This window comes from Oryza glaberrima, chromosome 6 (genome assembly GCF_000147395.1).
Source record: "Oryza glaberrima chromosome 6, OglaRS2, whole genome shotgun sequence".
Taxonomy (NCBI): Eukaryota; Viridiplantae; Streptophyta; class Magnoliopsida; order Poales; family Poaceae; genus Oryza; species Oryza glaberrima.
In genome coordinates this window covers 16,124,228-16,140,703 of record NC_068331.1, presented here as the reverse complement: position 1 = coordinate 16,140,703, position 16,476 = coordinate 16,124,228, and the positions used below count along the sequence as shown (strand labels likewise).

The 16,476-nt window shown below is 41.7% G+C and overlaps 1 protein-coding gene across 2 annotated transcripts; it reads right to left on the bottom strand.

The window, feature by feature from the left end:
* Positions 1 to 3,816: 3,816 nt before the first annotated feature.
* Positions 3,817 to 12,762, bottom strand: LOC127777985 (acyl-coenzyme A oxidase 3, peroxisomal-like). Of its 2 annotated transcripts, none has more exons than XM_052304609.1 (13): positions 12,162 to 12,762; positions 8,630 to 8,747; positions 8,430 to 8,537; positions 8,169 to 8,341; positions 7,996 to 8,095; positions 7,810 to 7,884; positions 6,153 to 6,283; positions 5,698 to 5,833; positions 5,127 to 5,246; positions 4,894 to 5,040; positions 4,703 to 4,807; positions 4,529 to 4,630; positions 3,817 to 4,397 (listed from the first exon to the last, which is right to left on the bottom strand). In XM_052304609.1, exons 1-13 carry the CDS (start codon positions 12,653 to 12,655, stop codon positions 4,149 to 4,151), a joined length of 2,058 nt encoding a protein of 685 aa, XP_052160569.1. In that variant the 5' UTR covers positions 12,656 to 12,762; the 3' UTR covers positions 3,817 to 4,148. The 2 variants fall into 2 exon arrangements, with proteins under 2 accessions (XP_052160569.1, XP_052160568.1); XM_052304608.1 differs by lacking the exon at positions 12,162 to 12,762 and adding an exon at positions 10,433 to 10,950.
* Positions 12,763 to 16,476: the final 3,714 nt, after the last annotated feature.

Below are 16,476 nucleotides of genomic sequence, written 5' to 3'. Positions count from 1 at the left end.
ATAACTAAATGGCAGGCCTAGGATAGAGATTATTCCTAGGCCCCACATGTCAATCAAAACCACCTAGAATGGAGTCCATCAAGGACAATCATCAAGAGCTTTACCTTTGACTTAAGTTAGCTAGTTGAATCCATAGGATCTCCTATGGATTCAACTAGCTAACTTAATCCTATGGATTCAACTAGCTAACTTAAGTCAAAGGTAAAGCTCTTGATGATTGTCCTTGATGGACTCCATTCTAGGTGGTTTTGATTGACATGTGGGGCCTCCAATCCGTGTAAACCGGTCCAATTGTTTGGAGGTGTATTTTGTCGCATGGCGGGTGGTTTTCGTCCATAATTCACATGCATACAAATACTCAGCAAGACTTGTGTAAATGATTAGTAATAACCACTACCTCTAAGTTTGGTATTCCATTTTATATTCTTTCATTTGCTTTTATGCAGGAACTGACGGTCGGATTTGGTATTGTCCGTCACACTGCTTTTGCAAATGAATCATACTATGCCTTCCTTTTGTTATCCCGTGGACTTATATATTTGTTGTGTGGCTTGCGGAGTATTCCATGTACTCACCTCGTAATAATCATCAAACCTTAGTTGTAGAAGTATTTCGAATAAGATGTTTGGCTTGTACCCCAGTTGAACTGCCTGTGGGAGTGGAACTGAAGCTATTGCTAGATCGTTTGTCCGCTGTTGTTTTCTTTTCTTTTGTAAGTATTTAATGTTTATATTATGTTGGATCTGTATATTAAATTGTTGATTTGTGTACGGCTGATGCCTGGATGAGAATCGTATGCACAGATTAGTTCAGAAATTACTGTGAACTTCCGGGCATGACAACCATTAAACTTAGTAAAGTTGGGGACTTTAAAACCTGGGAGATTTGGGATGTTATCAAAATAATCACGATATTACTTTTGGTAAACCCTAGCTCAATTCCTTGGCTCAATTCTGAAAGCTTGTCTAATAATATTTCTCACACACTCTTCCATATTCTGAGGCCTTGGTTGTGGATTTGATGGCCTAAGAAGTTTTGGTGGCAAAGCAACATGATTATACTGGCCATAACATGCATCATGCGGATATCCCCAAAACATGATTAGGATCATTATAAACATTTTAAACCAGTGGAGGAATAGGTGGAATAGCAGTAGTAACAGAAGCAACATGTGAAATAGCAGTTGGTTAATGGTGCAAATAGAATTATTCATGATTGGGTCTATCTCTTGGACAGTTACCAGGGTGCCTGTCTAACCAACCCAGGGTCTGGTCTGCCCAGCGGTCAGAGGTGCGGTCAGACCGGCCTGTGAGATGGCTGGTCCAATCCAGGACAGGGTCGGTCGGACCGATTAGGGGCCCAGTCAGATCGGCCGCAACCCGCAAGGCTACGGTTTGCCCCCCCCCCCCCCTCCATGCATAATGCATTGTATGTTTCCCCATTTTATCCGTTTTTGCTAAAAAATTGTTGCATAGGGCCATAGAGGACTCACTAGTACTATGCATAGAACTATGTGATGGCAAATCGGCCAAGAGAGAGCCAAATTAGGAGTTCATAATGGTCTTTACCCTTCTATTACAATAGGAACTCGCAATGGCCTCTAATTTATTATTGAAGGTCATGTTTATGGTCTCATCTACAAAATTGTCTATAAGTTGCTAAATAGGAGGGGATACGTCATCAGGATTTACCTCTTTGGAGATGACAATTTGGGTAGAGGACCATTCCTTCTAGAAACATCTTGGTGGGTCTTCTTGTAGCTCCCAAGGATCGCCTCCTCCAACGCCTTCTTCTTCTTCTTCTCGAGATCTTGTCACTATTCCTCGGTGAAATCCTCCATGCTGATGGGTAGGATGTTGCTTGGATTTACCTCCTCACGCTTGGCCATGATGATGATGTAGTCGTCCCTAGTGGAGTCGCAAAAAAACGTGTTGACGGCCTTTTCGATCACACCGCCAACACGATCCGTGATCCACCTAAAGCTTTATGGTGTATGGAGTTGCCAACCACCTTGACCTTGAGAAACCCCCTAATCAAGATGGGTTTAGAGATCAAAACCGGCTAGTTGAGCCAATTTAGACAAATAGGGATAAACACCATCTCCCAGGTAGAACAAAAGATTTTCGGGACAAACTTATGAAGAGGACTCACATTCTTGTGGTAAATATAGACGACTTTCAGCACAAACCGATGAAGATAGGCTGACTAGGCTAAAACTTGGGGAAAAGTAGATGTGATATTGAAAGAACGATTCAATTGGCTAATTGTGTTGTTGTAGATTGTATCTCAGTTGAGCTGGCCATGCCCCTAATAAAGGGGTTGGTCTTGACTCCTACATGACCCTCTTCACATCTCACTAGGTGTACAAACTAATTTGAACTTGAAAAACCCCAAGCGAAGAAATCCGAGACCTGACAAAACCGGACATGGAGTCAGACTCCGCCGGTTTGACTAGCCACATGCTGCCAATCATACCAACGTCCCCGCACCATCGGTCTGACCAACCCTATGGCGGCAGTCAGATCGGTCTCGCGTAGCAAACAGGGTCCTTTCCAAATTCAACCATATTTTCCTATTTTTGCTTTAGGTGTCAAATTTGGGTGTTAACAACTTCCTTCTAATGATGTGAAGTGTTACTTCTATTTTATATTTTCTAGAATTACTTTCTCCTAGTAGTGTAGTTACTTCTAGTACCGTGAAAAATTACTTCTATTTCTCTTAGAGTTACTTCCTATATGACACTAAATTACTTTTTCCAAAAAATAATATAGTGAATACTTCAAACAAAAGAGCATCTTCATATTTTTACTTTGCATATTCCAACATCGTCCGCTGTGTTTACTTTTAATGCTATTGAGAGTACTTTTGGTTAATGGTATAATGGTGTAAACTAGAATTTTTCGTGATTGGGTCCATCTCTTAGCCAGGTACAGAGCGCCTGGTTGACTGACCTAGGGTCTGATCTGCCCATCGATCAGAGGTGTGGTCGGACCGGCCTGACAGACGACTGGTCCAGATCGGGCCAGGGACGGTCGGACCTACTAGGGGCCCGGTCAGACTGGACATAAGGCTATGGTTTGGCTCGCCTACCGCGTAATGCGTCATATGTTTCCCCATTTTATCCGTAATGCAGTGTTGTCCCTCACCACTGCACGTGCTAGAGGAAATCTGGACGCTGGAGGAAAGCAAATAGTTTAAAATCCTTAACTATGTTTTGATTGTGGTGGTCTGCTCAAAACAAACTGGTTGAAGGGGGAGGTTATTTTCTACTGCATGAAGTGCCTTTTCTCGCTAACCGATTAGTTTCTGACTTAGATCAGCACATAAAAGCTAAACAAAATAAATGTCTTACAAACTCTGTTAGCTCATGGAAACCACCTACTGCTGGAATGATAAAAGCTAAATATTGATGGATCTTTCTTTCAACATTCAGGAGGTGGATGGGGTGTAGTAGCCAGAGGAAATGTTGGCTGTCGTCTGTTGATGGCTGCTAGGAAATTATAGAATCTGCAAAATGCTAACCAAGCAGAAGCTTTGGCACGCATTCAAGCGCTCCAAAAAGCTAATGATGTGGGAATGGGCCACATTATAGTTGAAAATGATGCTCAAGATCTGAAAGTGGTTGTATTGGATGACACACAAGACAAAAGTGTAAATGTTATTAGGGAAGCCAAATTTATGATTTCAATGAACTTTGATGCCCATCAAGTTATGTGTTGTCCTAGAGAGTGTAATCGTGTTACGCATAAACTTGGTAAGATTGGCACTTCTCTGGGTCTACAGAGCCACTTTGTTTGGCTTGGGGGATTCCCATGATTTTGGAAGCCTGCGATTCAGCTTGGCTATGAAGCCGTCTTCTTCTTTAAAAAATGTAGAGGCTACATCCACTTATTCACGTATGTCCCATTCTGAAGTTCCACTTATTCACGTATGTCCCATTCTGAAGTGCAAATTACAAGAACATAAACTTCTATGAAGTCCAGATCAACATCACCATCTCGAACTATACACTTCAGAGAAATTATTGTAACCTATCTTGACAGGAAGTGGTTGCAAATGTACACCTATCTTTGCGTATAGTGTGTTTGGCTGTCCATCTGTAGTAGTTCCATTGGAAAACCCCATAACTACCTGATGGTAGCGTGGAGTCATTCATTCCCAGAAGACCGTGCATTTGCCTCAATCCAGTCAAAAGCGAGTGGGCTAAGGAAGGCATCTGGGATTCCGAAGGAACTGACAATAGCAAGTGCGTGGGGCCTGAGTTCACTGCACAGTGTCATCACTTCTTTCCTAGCAGCGGCTACATTCTCTCGCGATAGGCAACCATATCTCAAAAAGGATGCAGATTCGTCTATGCAAACCATAACATATAAAGACCTTAGTAAGCCCAATATATCCTGCAGAACGCAAATTCAAGGTTACATGAAGATTACTTCTGCATGAAAATTCACACATAATAATAACAATACAACAATCGAAGGGATTCAGGAAGGACTTGAGCTAGGTAGCAAGAGGAGAATACATATACCTTTAAAGAACCAGTAGGAATATTCTTCTCATCCTCCAAAAATATTTGCAAAATTGTGCGCTCAGTAAATGCTCTAGCTAAGTCTTCAGCGAGTTGGTAGCTCTGGATAAATGTCACACAAGTTAGACACTAAGTTAAGCTCGCCAAGAAAATGTGCAGTAAAAGCAGATTTACCAGCATCAAAGCCTTCTCTCTGCTTTCTCCTTGTGCCAGATAGTTAGAAACCTCCGTGGTGAATCGTTTCAGTAAATCTCGCTCCCTCAAGCAGAGCAAGTCCATCTATTCACCAACACAAAGGCATACATAAAGAGTTGTCTCATGACAGCTATCTTATAAATGTAAGAAACTAAGTTATTATTCTATACCTGGAAACTGGAGCTTCTTAGTGTGCCACTTGTCAGATAATCAGGAATAACAGGGCAAGGACCATTCAAGTGTTCCAAGCCCAATCCCTTGAATGGTTGATTCTTCCTTTTTGCTGTCAAAAATTCAGCATAAAGGGCTTTGCTTACCTGAAAAGGTTAAATAGTTAAAATTAATCTAAGCATAAAATACCTTTGGGAGAAATACATAGATGACAAACAATAAGCAAAATAACCTGCTGCATTAGAACATTATTGTCGCCCTCAAATGTAGACTGGACATCAAATTCAGCTTTGAAAATTCCTATGCGATTCTCTGTCTTCAAACCTTGGCCACCACAAGCTTCACGGCACTCCTAATAGATGTAAAAAGAAATCCAGAATGTGATATCGATCAAGAAAAGGGCTTGTTTGGAATAATAAGATATACTCCCTCCGTCCCAAAATATAAGCATTTTTGGACCTGGACACGGTCTCCGAGATGCTACTTTAACTAACAATATCTACAAAAGTAAAATATCTTAAATAAAAAGAGTTGCATATTATGATAGTTCATTTAATGATAAACATAGTAACATCAAATTTACATGATTAATCTTTTCTAATTTTTTGCTATTAATAGTCAAAATTTAAAAAGTTTGACTTGGCACTATTCTAAAAATGCTTATATTTTGGAACGGAGAGAGTAGACTCTATCACAATAAGCAAGAAAATTCTACTAGAATCCCTGTCCATCCGAATGTATCAACATTCCTAACTAAATAGATCTCTAAAGAAAAAATACTTGGTGGCGCTTTTTGACAATACCTGAAGTGTGGTCATATTCTGCCAGGTAAGTGTAGCTTTAAGAGCACTAGAGTAAATGTGTATAGATTTGTTAAGTTCAGGAGTCCTCTTCACATACATCCTTTTCATAAAATTACCAGCACTGCTCATCAGACATCTGCATAAGGAAATATACTTTAGCATATATGATGACATTAAGTAGTAGTGAAAACACTGAAAAAAAGGGCTTAGCATTAGTGATGTTTTTTTACATGTTGGGAATATTAGCAACTTTAGTGCTAATATTTTTTTATAAGGATACTGGCATTTCATGACTAGAATATCAGATCTACTCCCATGCCAAATGTTCAGCAAGATGATAGATTAGCAAGAGGAAAAAAAACGAATGAGCTACTGCAAAAACTCCAAGCTGTGGAAGAAGCTTCAAAATTAAATACATGCAAAGTACAAAAATCCAGAGAAAGCTAGTAGGTTACGCTTTTGCTAGCAGTGGTAGAAGGCGTCGCTGGTGACTGGGATAATCAAGTAACAGCATTTCAGGACCATCTGGTGTAACTGAAAAGGCTCTCCTTGACAAAGCATATCTCACAGCAATTGCAACGCCAACCTGTAAGCACAGAGAAAGAGCACACAAGCTTATTTATTTTAGAAGTTTTAAGGTCCTTGAGGAGGTACCGGGAGTACCACATTTTCTACTATAAAATTTGTACTTCTCAGTGTCTCGTGTACCAGCAGGTATTAAATTTTACAATAGAAAATGTGGTATCTCTTTGTACCCCTAATTTGTTCAAGCTAATTGCTAAGAAGGTTGTCAAACAATGTACAGTGGCTCAAGCATTGGGTAATCAAACATGGATCACAGATATAAAAGGAGCTCTCACTGTGAAAGTGATTAGAGAGTATCTTCTGATCTGGGATTTAGTGCTTGCAGTAAACTTGCAACATGATACACCGAATCAGCACCGTTGGAGGTTATCGGGATCTGGTACTCTAGCAAATCAGCATATGAGACTCTTTTTGTTGGGACTATCAGATTTGCTCCATGGAGAAGGGTATGGAAAAGTTGGGCACCGCTAAAGTGCAAATATTTTCTATGGTTTGTGGTAAATAACCATTGTTGGATGGCTGATCGCCTGTCCAAGCGAGGGTTCCCACACCTAGTTGCCTGCCCTTTGCAACATATTCTTATCACTTGCGTTTTTAGCTGGCAGGTTTGGTCGCTGATCCTTCACAGAGTAGCTTCACGCTTCACTGGCCTCGCCCCTACCCCTGACACATGTCATTTCTCAAGCTGGTGGTCTAGGGCAGTGAAGGACATCAACAAAGAAAGGAAGAAAGGGCTAAACTCGCTTATAATTCTGGTGGCTAGGGAAATTTGGAAACACAGGAATGATTGTGTTTTCAATGGCTTAATTCCGAGGGTGTCAATGGTGCTACAATCAGTGGCAGATGAAGGCACATTCTGGTGCTTAGCCAGAGCTTTAAAGTTTCGTGAGATATTGGGTAGGTCGATGGCCCTTGCGACTTAAGTGATCTTGTTTTTCTGTTTTTAAGTGTTTAGGGTGGGGAGATTTTTGATCCCCTCCCTGTGCTTATCTTCTTATTATTAATGAAATGATGCACAGATCTCCTGCATGTTCGAAAAAAAAAACCTCTTATTGTAACGTATCTAGGAACAAAAATTTGATTGAAAAGCACATTCCTCTGCGTGTTAGGAACTGGATTCTTACTTTATCACTGGCACTGATTGATCTAAACTCAACCATTTTAAAAAGATTTCTCTATACTCCATCTTGGCTTAGTTATTTCAGTTCATGAACAGTCAAATTCCAAATAAATCTCTGAATTATAATTTCCAGGTTTCGAGAAATGTTCTTGGCTGTAAAGGTACTTCCAACCAAACTTGTTTGGGCTGATCTAACTAAGTGCACAGATGTGGTCTGTCCTTGTTCAAATAGATGATACTTCACTTTGCTTGTGCTGTTTATCTTAGCTGATTCCAGTTTGCTTAATTACCAGCTAGTCTAAATGAGCAAATTCTATAATAATCTTGAGCTACATATATATATACCCTCTGGAACTCATTCGAACAATCTCCATGTATATATAGAAAAGGAAGGGCACATGACATACCTTTGAAATATAAACCGCATTAACTGCAATATTAACTCGACCAAGTGTAAGTGGAGATAAAAATGCTGCAAACCTCTGCAGAACAGAAAATTATCAGTTTGAAAATGAGACAAAAATGAATGCAGCAACTACTTATCTATGTGTACGTCTAGGGAGTGAGGGAGAGAGAGGATAAGGTCGCATTACCTGATCAGGGTCATCTATCGTGCTAACATATTGCCCATCCGGCAAAACATCAGCAACAAGATTCAGCAAATTCTCTCGAGGAACACGTATATTGTTAAACCTGACAGACAGTTAAATTAATTTACAATGTGCGTGATAGGAAGACAAAACTTTACAGAAGTACAAGGGCTCACCAAATTCGTCCATTATCAACACCATTTAATCCAATTTTATGGCCACAGTCAGCTATCTGGATATTAGGCATAACATTTTCATGTTCATCCCTAATCTGAGCTACAAAAGCATGGACTCCTTCATTTCTCCCATTTATATGGAGCTGCGCAAAGACTATAGTATGTGTAGCATGCTGTAAAAGGCCACAAACACCAACAGTAAGTAATAACCAAATAGACAGCATAGATGTACTCAATTATTTAAGTGAAATTTCATCATACATTAGCAGCTCCACCAATCCAGTACTTCTGGGCTGATTCACAAGGAGTATTTATCACAAACTCTCTTGTTTTAATATCATAAGTAGCCACTGTCTCAATTCCTCGGACCTTCAAATTAGTCAAATAAGGCAAAGAAAAATCTCATCAACACAGCTAACAAAACTACAATTCAGTAAATTGACCAAAATATCATCACATACATTGCTCCCATGACCCAGTTCTGTCATGGAAAAACAACCCTTGATAACATAATTTTCTGTGTCCGACAACCATTTGTCATGGTGGCGCTTTGTTCCAAGAAACTTGATTGCGCTGCCCCTGGAGTGCAAAAAGAAATGATGTTTAATACCAGAAAATTGTCAACAAACATAATGCTATCAGTTCTATCAGATAATCATTCATTTTTTGAATTCAACATGTTACACTTTCTACATGAAAAATGGAAGGAGATCAACAAAATATTGAATAACTTCCATGAAGGGTTAAGACCAGTTCCAGGCGGATGTTCTCTCCAGTTCTGTATGCTACAAATATGAAAATGCTATCATACGAACCTAATTTTATAATGGGATAAACAGTAATTGCTTAAAGAACAAGTGGTGCTTACAGAAAGGGTACATGGCATGGAGGAAGATGGAAAGATAGAGTTGAGAAGCTCATTGCTCACTTGGTATCAAAATACAAAATAGAGATAATAATCCTTCATCTAGAGGACTGTCGTATAATGTACGGGGTAAATTGGCAAAGCCTCGTTTCATAGGAGATCCTAACAAGATAGAACAAAACATTCTCCTGCAAGCAATGGCTAACAATTACACCCAGCAGCTAAAGTGGATAAGATAACAACAAAATCTATTACTCCTGCACCTAACTTTCCAGTACAGTATAGGATTGGACTTTGGGTTGCAAAGGGGCCAACTGTGATGGCCTGATGGGAACATGCAGAGAACACCATTGAGGACCGTCAATTCATTCATATGTTGCCAAGAAAGAAAACACGATTGCTATAGTCCAATGAGAAAACCATTCAATAAAACTGCGAAGTAAAGTAAGACAAAGCAAGACAAAACCTATTCTTTTTTTCTTTTACCAACTCTCTACTTCAAGTATGCTTTTAAAGAGAGCTTTCTCTCTCTTCCCAATTCATTTTAGTCTTACACACAGGACAGTGGGTACACAGGAACAAAACGAACGAGAAACTTAACCAAATTCGTGACTGTATGCGTATTGCAGAAGAACCGAATCCCATAAGAAGAAGACAACTGCCGGGGAGATGAAAGAAGGAGGGCACCTACGGGGTCCGAGATCCACATCGACGGCGAGGTCGATCCGCCACAGGCCGGACCGGAGTCAGCCGAATCCTTGCAGCAGCAGAAACGGATCTAGCGCATTCGGATCAAATGGTGGAGTCGCTTGGCCTAGTGAGGTGCGATTTCGCCGGAGAGGGGGAAAACTCAGTAACGATCTGGAGTGTAATGGGCCTTGGACCACGGCAGGATTTGATTCCATTGTATTCGCTATAAGCCCATTTAAAACAGCGCATGTAACGGGCTTGGATCATACTATTATCCTATTAGGGCCCAGAATCACAGTACCTAAAGTTTTGTATGCTGAGTCAACTATATCCGTATCAAACTGAACGGAGAGAAAATCCATATTTTGGTGCAATTAAGAAATTAGTTATATACAGATTTTCTAAATTTTAAGAGAATTAGGAAAAAAGAACGGGAGCATTGAAATAACTTTGTAGTGCAGAGCTAATGAAAGCATGAAACTTTACAAGAGAACCAAGCGAAACGAAACAACATTATGTACTGTAAGTAAGCAAGCAAGCTCGGAGCCAGAAGAAGTGTAAAAGAGAACAAAATTATGTACTGTAAGCAAGCAAGCTCGGAGCTAGCAGGGGTGTAAAAGAGGACAAACTTATGTACGCAAGCAATGAAGCAAGCTCGGGCCGAGCGGAAGAAAGGTCGGAATCACCAGATGGCAAGGGAATTAATCACCAGAGGAAGAAATGGACGCCGATCTTGATGGCGAGCGAGTGATCGTAGACGCCAATGCAGTCGAGGAGCGCGATCCTGCGGAGCTCGGCCTCGGCGTCGCCCTCCGTGTCTGTGAGCCATCCACGGAATACGCCGCGCCGCGCCAGGTACCCGATCCGCCTCATCGTCGCCTCCCGCTGCCCCTCCTTGTCCTTGTTGAAGTCCGGCGATGCGAACACCCTGCCTGCAGGTCCGGGGCCCCCGTGCCGGCTGCAGAACAATGTGCTCTGCTCCATGACGCGGAACATCCAGTCCCGCACGCCCAGGTCGTGCCCGTCGAGCAGCCTCCGGAGGTCGCCTAGCGCGAACGCCGGGGGCTGCTCATTGGACTCCGGCGGCACGTAGCCCAGGCAGGAGAATGGCTCGAGCAGGGAGGCGAATTTGGCAGCCGGAATGCCGGCGAGGTGGCGGGCAATCGCTGCGGCGCGCCGGCTGGCGGCCGGCGAGGAGGACATGGGTTCCATCGGAGTCTTCGGTGTCCAGAGGAGATCAAGCGAGGAAGAAGAGGTCGGACCGTCGGAGTCGTTGCGGTGCGGAGCGGAGATGAGACACCGGAGCAGCTTCGAAGTTGACAAACATATATCGAATCGGGAGATGCTCTCAAGTCTCAAGCAGATGGACAAAAAAAATATACTTTTTAAGAAGAACCTTCGACAAACGAAGAAAAATATTGAAACGCAGAAAAAAAAAACTGACACGTGAGACATGCTTGGCCTGAGCACAGAACAAACTTGAAAACTACCGTACTGGACATGTGAATCTCTCAAAGCCACTTACTCTCAAGTCTCAAAACCCTCCCCAAGCATGAAACGAGTTCGATTTCCTGGCTCATCCTCCTTGGGCTGGTTTGGGCCTCATCAAACAAGACTTTAATTAAATTGATTAAATAGTTTCGCTTTATAACTGGTTGGTTGCTTAGCTGTGTGTGTTGCAACTTTGTGGCCTGCACGCTATACACGAGTTCGAGACTACAGGGATAGGGTATGGAACTATGGAAGCATGTGTTGCAGGATGCAGGTACTCTGCAATTCTGCTCACGGATAAACGACCCTACTCCTGCTGCCGTGCTACAGCTGTATTTAGTTTAGCGCAAAGTTTGAATTTTGGTTCAAATTGAAGATGATGTGACTGAAAAGTTATGTGTGTATGACAAGTTGATGTGATGGAAAGGACTGAAGTTTGGATCCAAACTTTGAATCTAAACACAGCCTACGGCTCTCTGCTTTGATCCATCCTCAAATATTTCTCTTCCGTTTACTTTTCTCATGGATTGCTTGCACACCTAGAAATCCTAATAATTTACTTGCTACTAGTAACTTGCAGTAAGTTCAGTATTATGCAGACACGGAAGGACACCATGACCAGACTAGCTGTGTTTAGTTTCACGCCAAAATTAAAAGTTTGGTTAAAATTGAAAAGTTTAAAGAAAAAAGTTAAAAGTTTACGTGTGTAAAAAAGTTTTGATATGATGTAAAAGTTAGAAGTTCAAAGAAAAAGTTGGGAACTAAACCAGGACTTAGCCAAGTCTTTGGTTGTACAATGCCGTGGCTGATCATAAATTCATCGCACCAGAAAGACTGCCATAGCAGAGCTCAAAACTGGGAATTGAGCGCGAAATTGGGGATTGGCAATATAATGTGAGCTAGGAATTGGCGAATTTGAGACAAAATTGGGGGCGAGGGGAACGTACCAGAGGAAGAAGTGGACGCCGATCTTGATGGCGAGGGAGTGGTCATACATGCCGAGGCACTCGAGCAGCGCGAGCTTGCGGAGCTCGGCGTCGGGCCCCGGCTCCGTGAGCCAGCCCCGGAACACGCCCCGCCGCGCCAGGTAGCCGACCCGCCGCATCGTGGCCTCCCGCTGCCCCTCCTTGCCCTCGTTGTAGTCCGGAGACACGAACACCTTTCCGCCGCTGCGGCGCTGGCAGAAGAGCGGGCTCTCCTCCATCGCGCGGAACGCCCAGTCGCGCTCCCGGAGGTGGTGCCCGTCGAGGAGCGAGCGGAGCTCCAGCGGCGAGAACGCAGGGGCGGGCTCCGACGACTCCGGGGGCGCGTAGCTCAGGCACGCGGAGGGCTCCAGCGCTGCAGCAACGGCGGCGGCGTCGCGAGGGGAGAGGCCGGCGAGGTGGCGGGCGATGGCGGCGGCGCGGCGGGCGGTGGCGGAGGGAGGGTACGAGGGATCCATCGGAGCTATGGCTTGCGATCGTTGACGTGAGGAGAAGGATTTGGTGGGATTGTGATGGAAGTTGGAGGAGGAGGGAAAGCTTCTGCAAGATGGCGTATATATCTGCTGCCGAGTAAACAGAAAGGGAGGGAGGTGAACGAATCGGAGGTTGCGCCGCGTCATAAATGCAATACTAGTAAGTACATACTCCCTCCGTTAAAAAAAAAAACAAAAAGACAAACCTGGTTTCCGTACCTGACCGTCCGTCTTATTTAAAAAAATTATGAAAAAATTAAAAAGACAAGTCACACATAAAATATTAATCATGTTTTATCATCTAACAATAATGAAAATACGAATTATAAAAAAATTTTATATAAGACGGACAATCAAAATTGGATACGGAAACCCAGGGTTTATTTTTTTTTTTTTTTACGAAGGGAGTACATATTTATGGGCGAATAGCTATTTTCATTCTAAAGTTTAGGCGTCACGATTAGTAACTACTCCGTACTCCGATATGGTTTAGGAGTATTTTATTAAAACTGATTCTTTGAGTCAATATGGTTTCTGTATTCCATAAGTCCACGATAAGTCCACTCAGTAAACTCCTAGTCCTAGGCCTTTTGGCAAGATCCATCGGAAAACGTCGACTTATACGTATCTCTACTATTATAAAAATTAAAGATGTTTTTGTCGGTATTTTGGTATGTCATCCGTGTATGAGTCGGTTTTTAAGTTTGTTTGTTTTTGGAAATACATATCCGTATTTGAGTCGATTTTTAAGATAGTTCATTTTCGATAATACAGAAGGACTCATATAAGAAATCTATTGAAAAAAACTCGCATGCTAACTTGAGAATCGAACTCCTAAGTCCTAACTGCAGCTCATGAATTTCATCTTAACTAAATCATATCTCTACTATTATAAAAATTGAAGATGTTTTTATCGGTATTTTGGTACGTCATCTGTATTTGAGTCGGTTTTTAAGTTCATTCGCATTTGGAAATACAAATCCGTATTTGAGTCGATTTTTAAGTTTGTTTGCTTTTAAAAATACAAAAGGAGACGTATAAGAAATCTCTTTTAAAAAAACTTGCATGCTAACTTAAGATGATCAGACTCTTAATTGCAGCTCGATCATGCGAATTTCCACATTAAATTTCACCATAGTTAAACCATACTGAAAAATTGTGTGTGTATGACAGGTTAATGTGATGGAAAAGGACTAAAGTTTAGATTCAAACTTTAGATATAAACACAGCCATATTTATGGGCGAATAGCTATTTTCGTTCTAAAGTTTAGGCGTCACGATTAGTAACTACTCCGTACTCCGATATGGTTTAGGAGTATTTTATTAAAACTGATTCTTTGAGTCACTGTATTCATCTTTAGAACACCGTCACAATAAGTCCACTCAGTAAACTTCTAGTCCTGGGCCTTTTGGCAAGATCCATCGGAAAACGTCGACTTATACGTATCTCTACTATTATATATTCTCTACTATTATATAAAAATTTTACATATCTCTACTATTATATAAAAATTAAAGATGTTTTTGCCGGTATTTTGGTACGTCATCTGTCTATGAGTCGGTTTTTAAATTCGTTTGCTTTTGGAAATACATATCCGTATTTGAGTCGATTTTTAAGATAGTTTACTTTCGATAATACATAAGGAATCATATAAGAAATCTATTTAAAAAAACTCACATGCTAACTTGAGAATCGGACTCCTAAGTCCTAACTGCAGCTCATGATTTTCTATATATACATATATATATACACACACACTAGCAAAAGTGCCCGTGCGTTGCACTGGGTGATTACGTAGTGTGTATAGTGAAAAAAGTGTTGTTTGGTTTAGACAACTAATCTACTAAAAAAAATTGTTTGCTTTTAGATAAATAATATGCTCTATATTTATAGAAATGATCTTTAGTTTGGATGATTTGTAGCACGGGAGAAAATGGATGGACGAATAATACGATTGTCTTTGCCCAAAAGGCGACGGATGAAAATTGGTATCATGAACGAAAATATTTATTTTTTATGTAGAACACGAGTGGAATTTTTGTACTCAATGTACTTTGAATTGCGAGAATATATATATTTTTAGAAACACATAGTGCAAACGCGCTCACAACACGAGCATTGAGATTGACGAAGTAACCACGAACGCCTCGAGCACCCGTGTCAAATTAAAGATTTGAATCCAGATTGACTGGTTTCACCACAAGAAACCTATCCTGTTAAACTATACCTACTTAGAAATTGTAGGAATATACTTGTGTATTGTTACCTGAAAAAAATATGTGGAGTTCAACAAATTGTAAAAAACAATCTTATTAATTTTGTGAGAGTGAGTATTGTTTTTTATTTACAAATTGTATTTGAGGTCAAATATTAATAAGTAGACATTAAAAAGAAATGAAAGAAGATTAGATGGTGAGGGGAAAAAATAAAAAACATAATAAAAAAAGAGCGGACAAGGACAGGTCAAGAAAATTTTATTATTTAAATATTTTTAATAAATAGATGCTCGTGTGTTGCAACGGGTAAACTAAAATTATAATAAATATAAAAATATTAGATCATTAGGATTTTGTTTTTATGATATGAGCCCTTTAAAAATATATTCCTTATAGAAATAAAAAAGTTGTAAAAGAAAGGCCCATTAGACTTAAAACCGAACAAAAATTAAAAACCAACCCTATAAATCTCTATATGTGCCGGTTATATGTAACGGCCCGCCTTCCCCCAGGCCGGGCCCACTTACATCTGATAGCTTTCATAGGTCATAGACTGCCCTCACAGACCAACACATGTCTTTTCTGCACACTTTGTCCTCACTCGTGTGCTCCCGGGAAGAATTTCCCGGTCGGTCACCCATCCCAAATTGCTCCAGGCCAAGCACGCTTAACCTTGGAGTTCCTCACCCATCCCAAATTGCTCCAGGCCAAGCACGCTTAACCTTGGAGTTCTTTGGAGATTGGCTTCCGGAAAAGAAGTTGCAACTTGTTGATATGAGTATTCTATTAATCCTATTAAGCCCTAGGCCGGGATGTTACACCCTCACCCCCTTAAGAGAGATCGACGCCCCCGTCGATCAACCCCAGGCCAGGAACGTCCTCTCTTGGCCACGTCCATGTGTCCAGTGCCAGCGCATGTGCCATGCTGTGTAACCACTCCCGGTCTACACCAGCCATGCGTACCATGCCTGCGCAACTGCGACACACGCGCCCGTGAAACCGCGAGAGTCGGCTCTGCCCTCACAGACCAACACATGTCTTTTCTGCACACTTTGTCCTCACTCGTGTGGTCCCACATGCTGTGTAACCACTCCCGGTCTACACCAGCCATGCGTACCATGCCTGCGCAACTGCGACACACGCGCCCGTGAAACCGCGAGAGTCGGCTCTGCCCTCACAGACCAACACATGTCTTTTCTGCACACTTTGTCCTCACTCGTGTGGTCCCGGGAAGAATTTCCCGGTCGGTCACCCATCCCAAATTGCTCGAGGCCAAGCACGCTTAACCTTGGAGTTCTTTGGAGATTGGCTTCCGAAAAAGAAGTTGCAACTTGTTGATATGAGTATTCTATTAATCCTATTAAGCCCTAGGCCGGGATGTTACATTATATGGCATACTTGTGCTGTTCAAATACAGAGTGCTCAATTTTTTTTAAAAAAATATAAGGCCCGTCAGGTCTAATCCTTATCCCCGAGCGAGCAAGCGGAGAGCGAGCGGAGCAAGCGGCACCTCGATCTTTCCGTCTCCTCGTCTTCTCGTTTTTCCCGACTTCCCTTATCCTCTCTCTCTCCTCCCTTCCTTTTCCTCT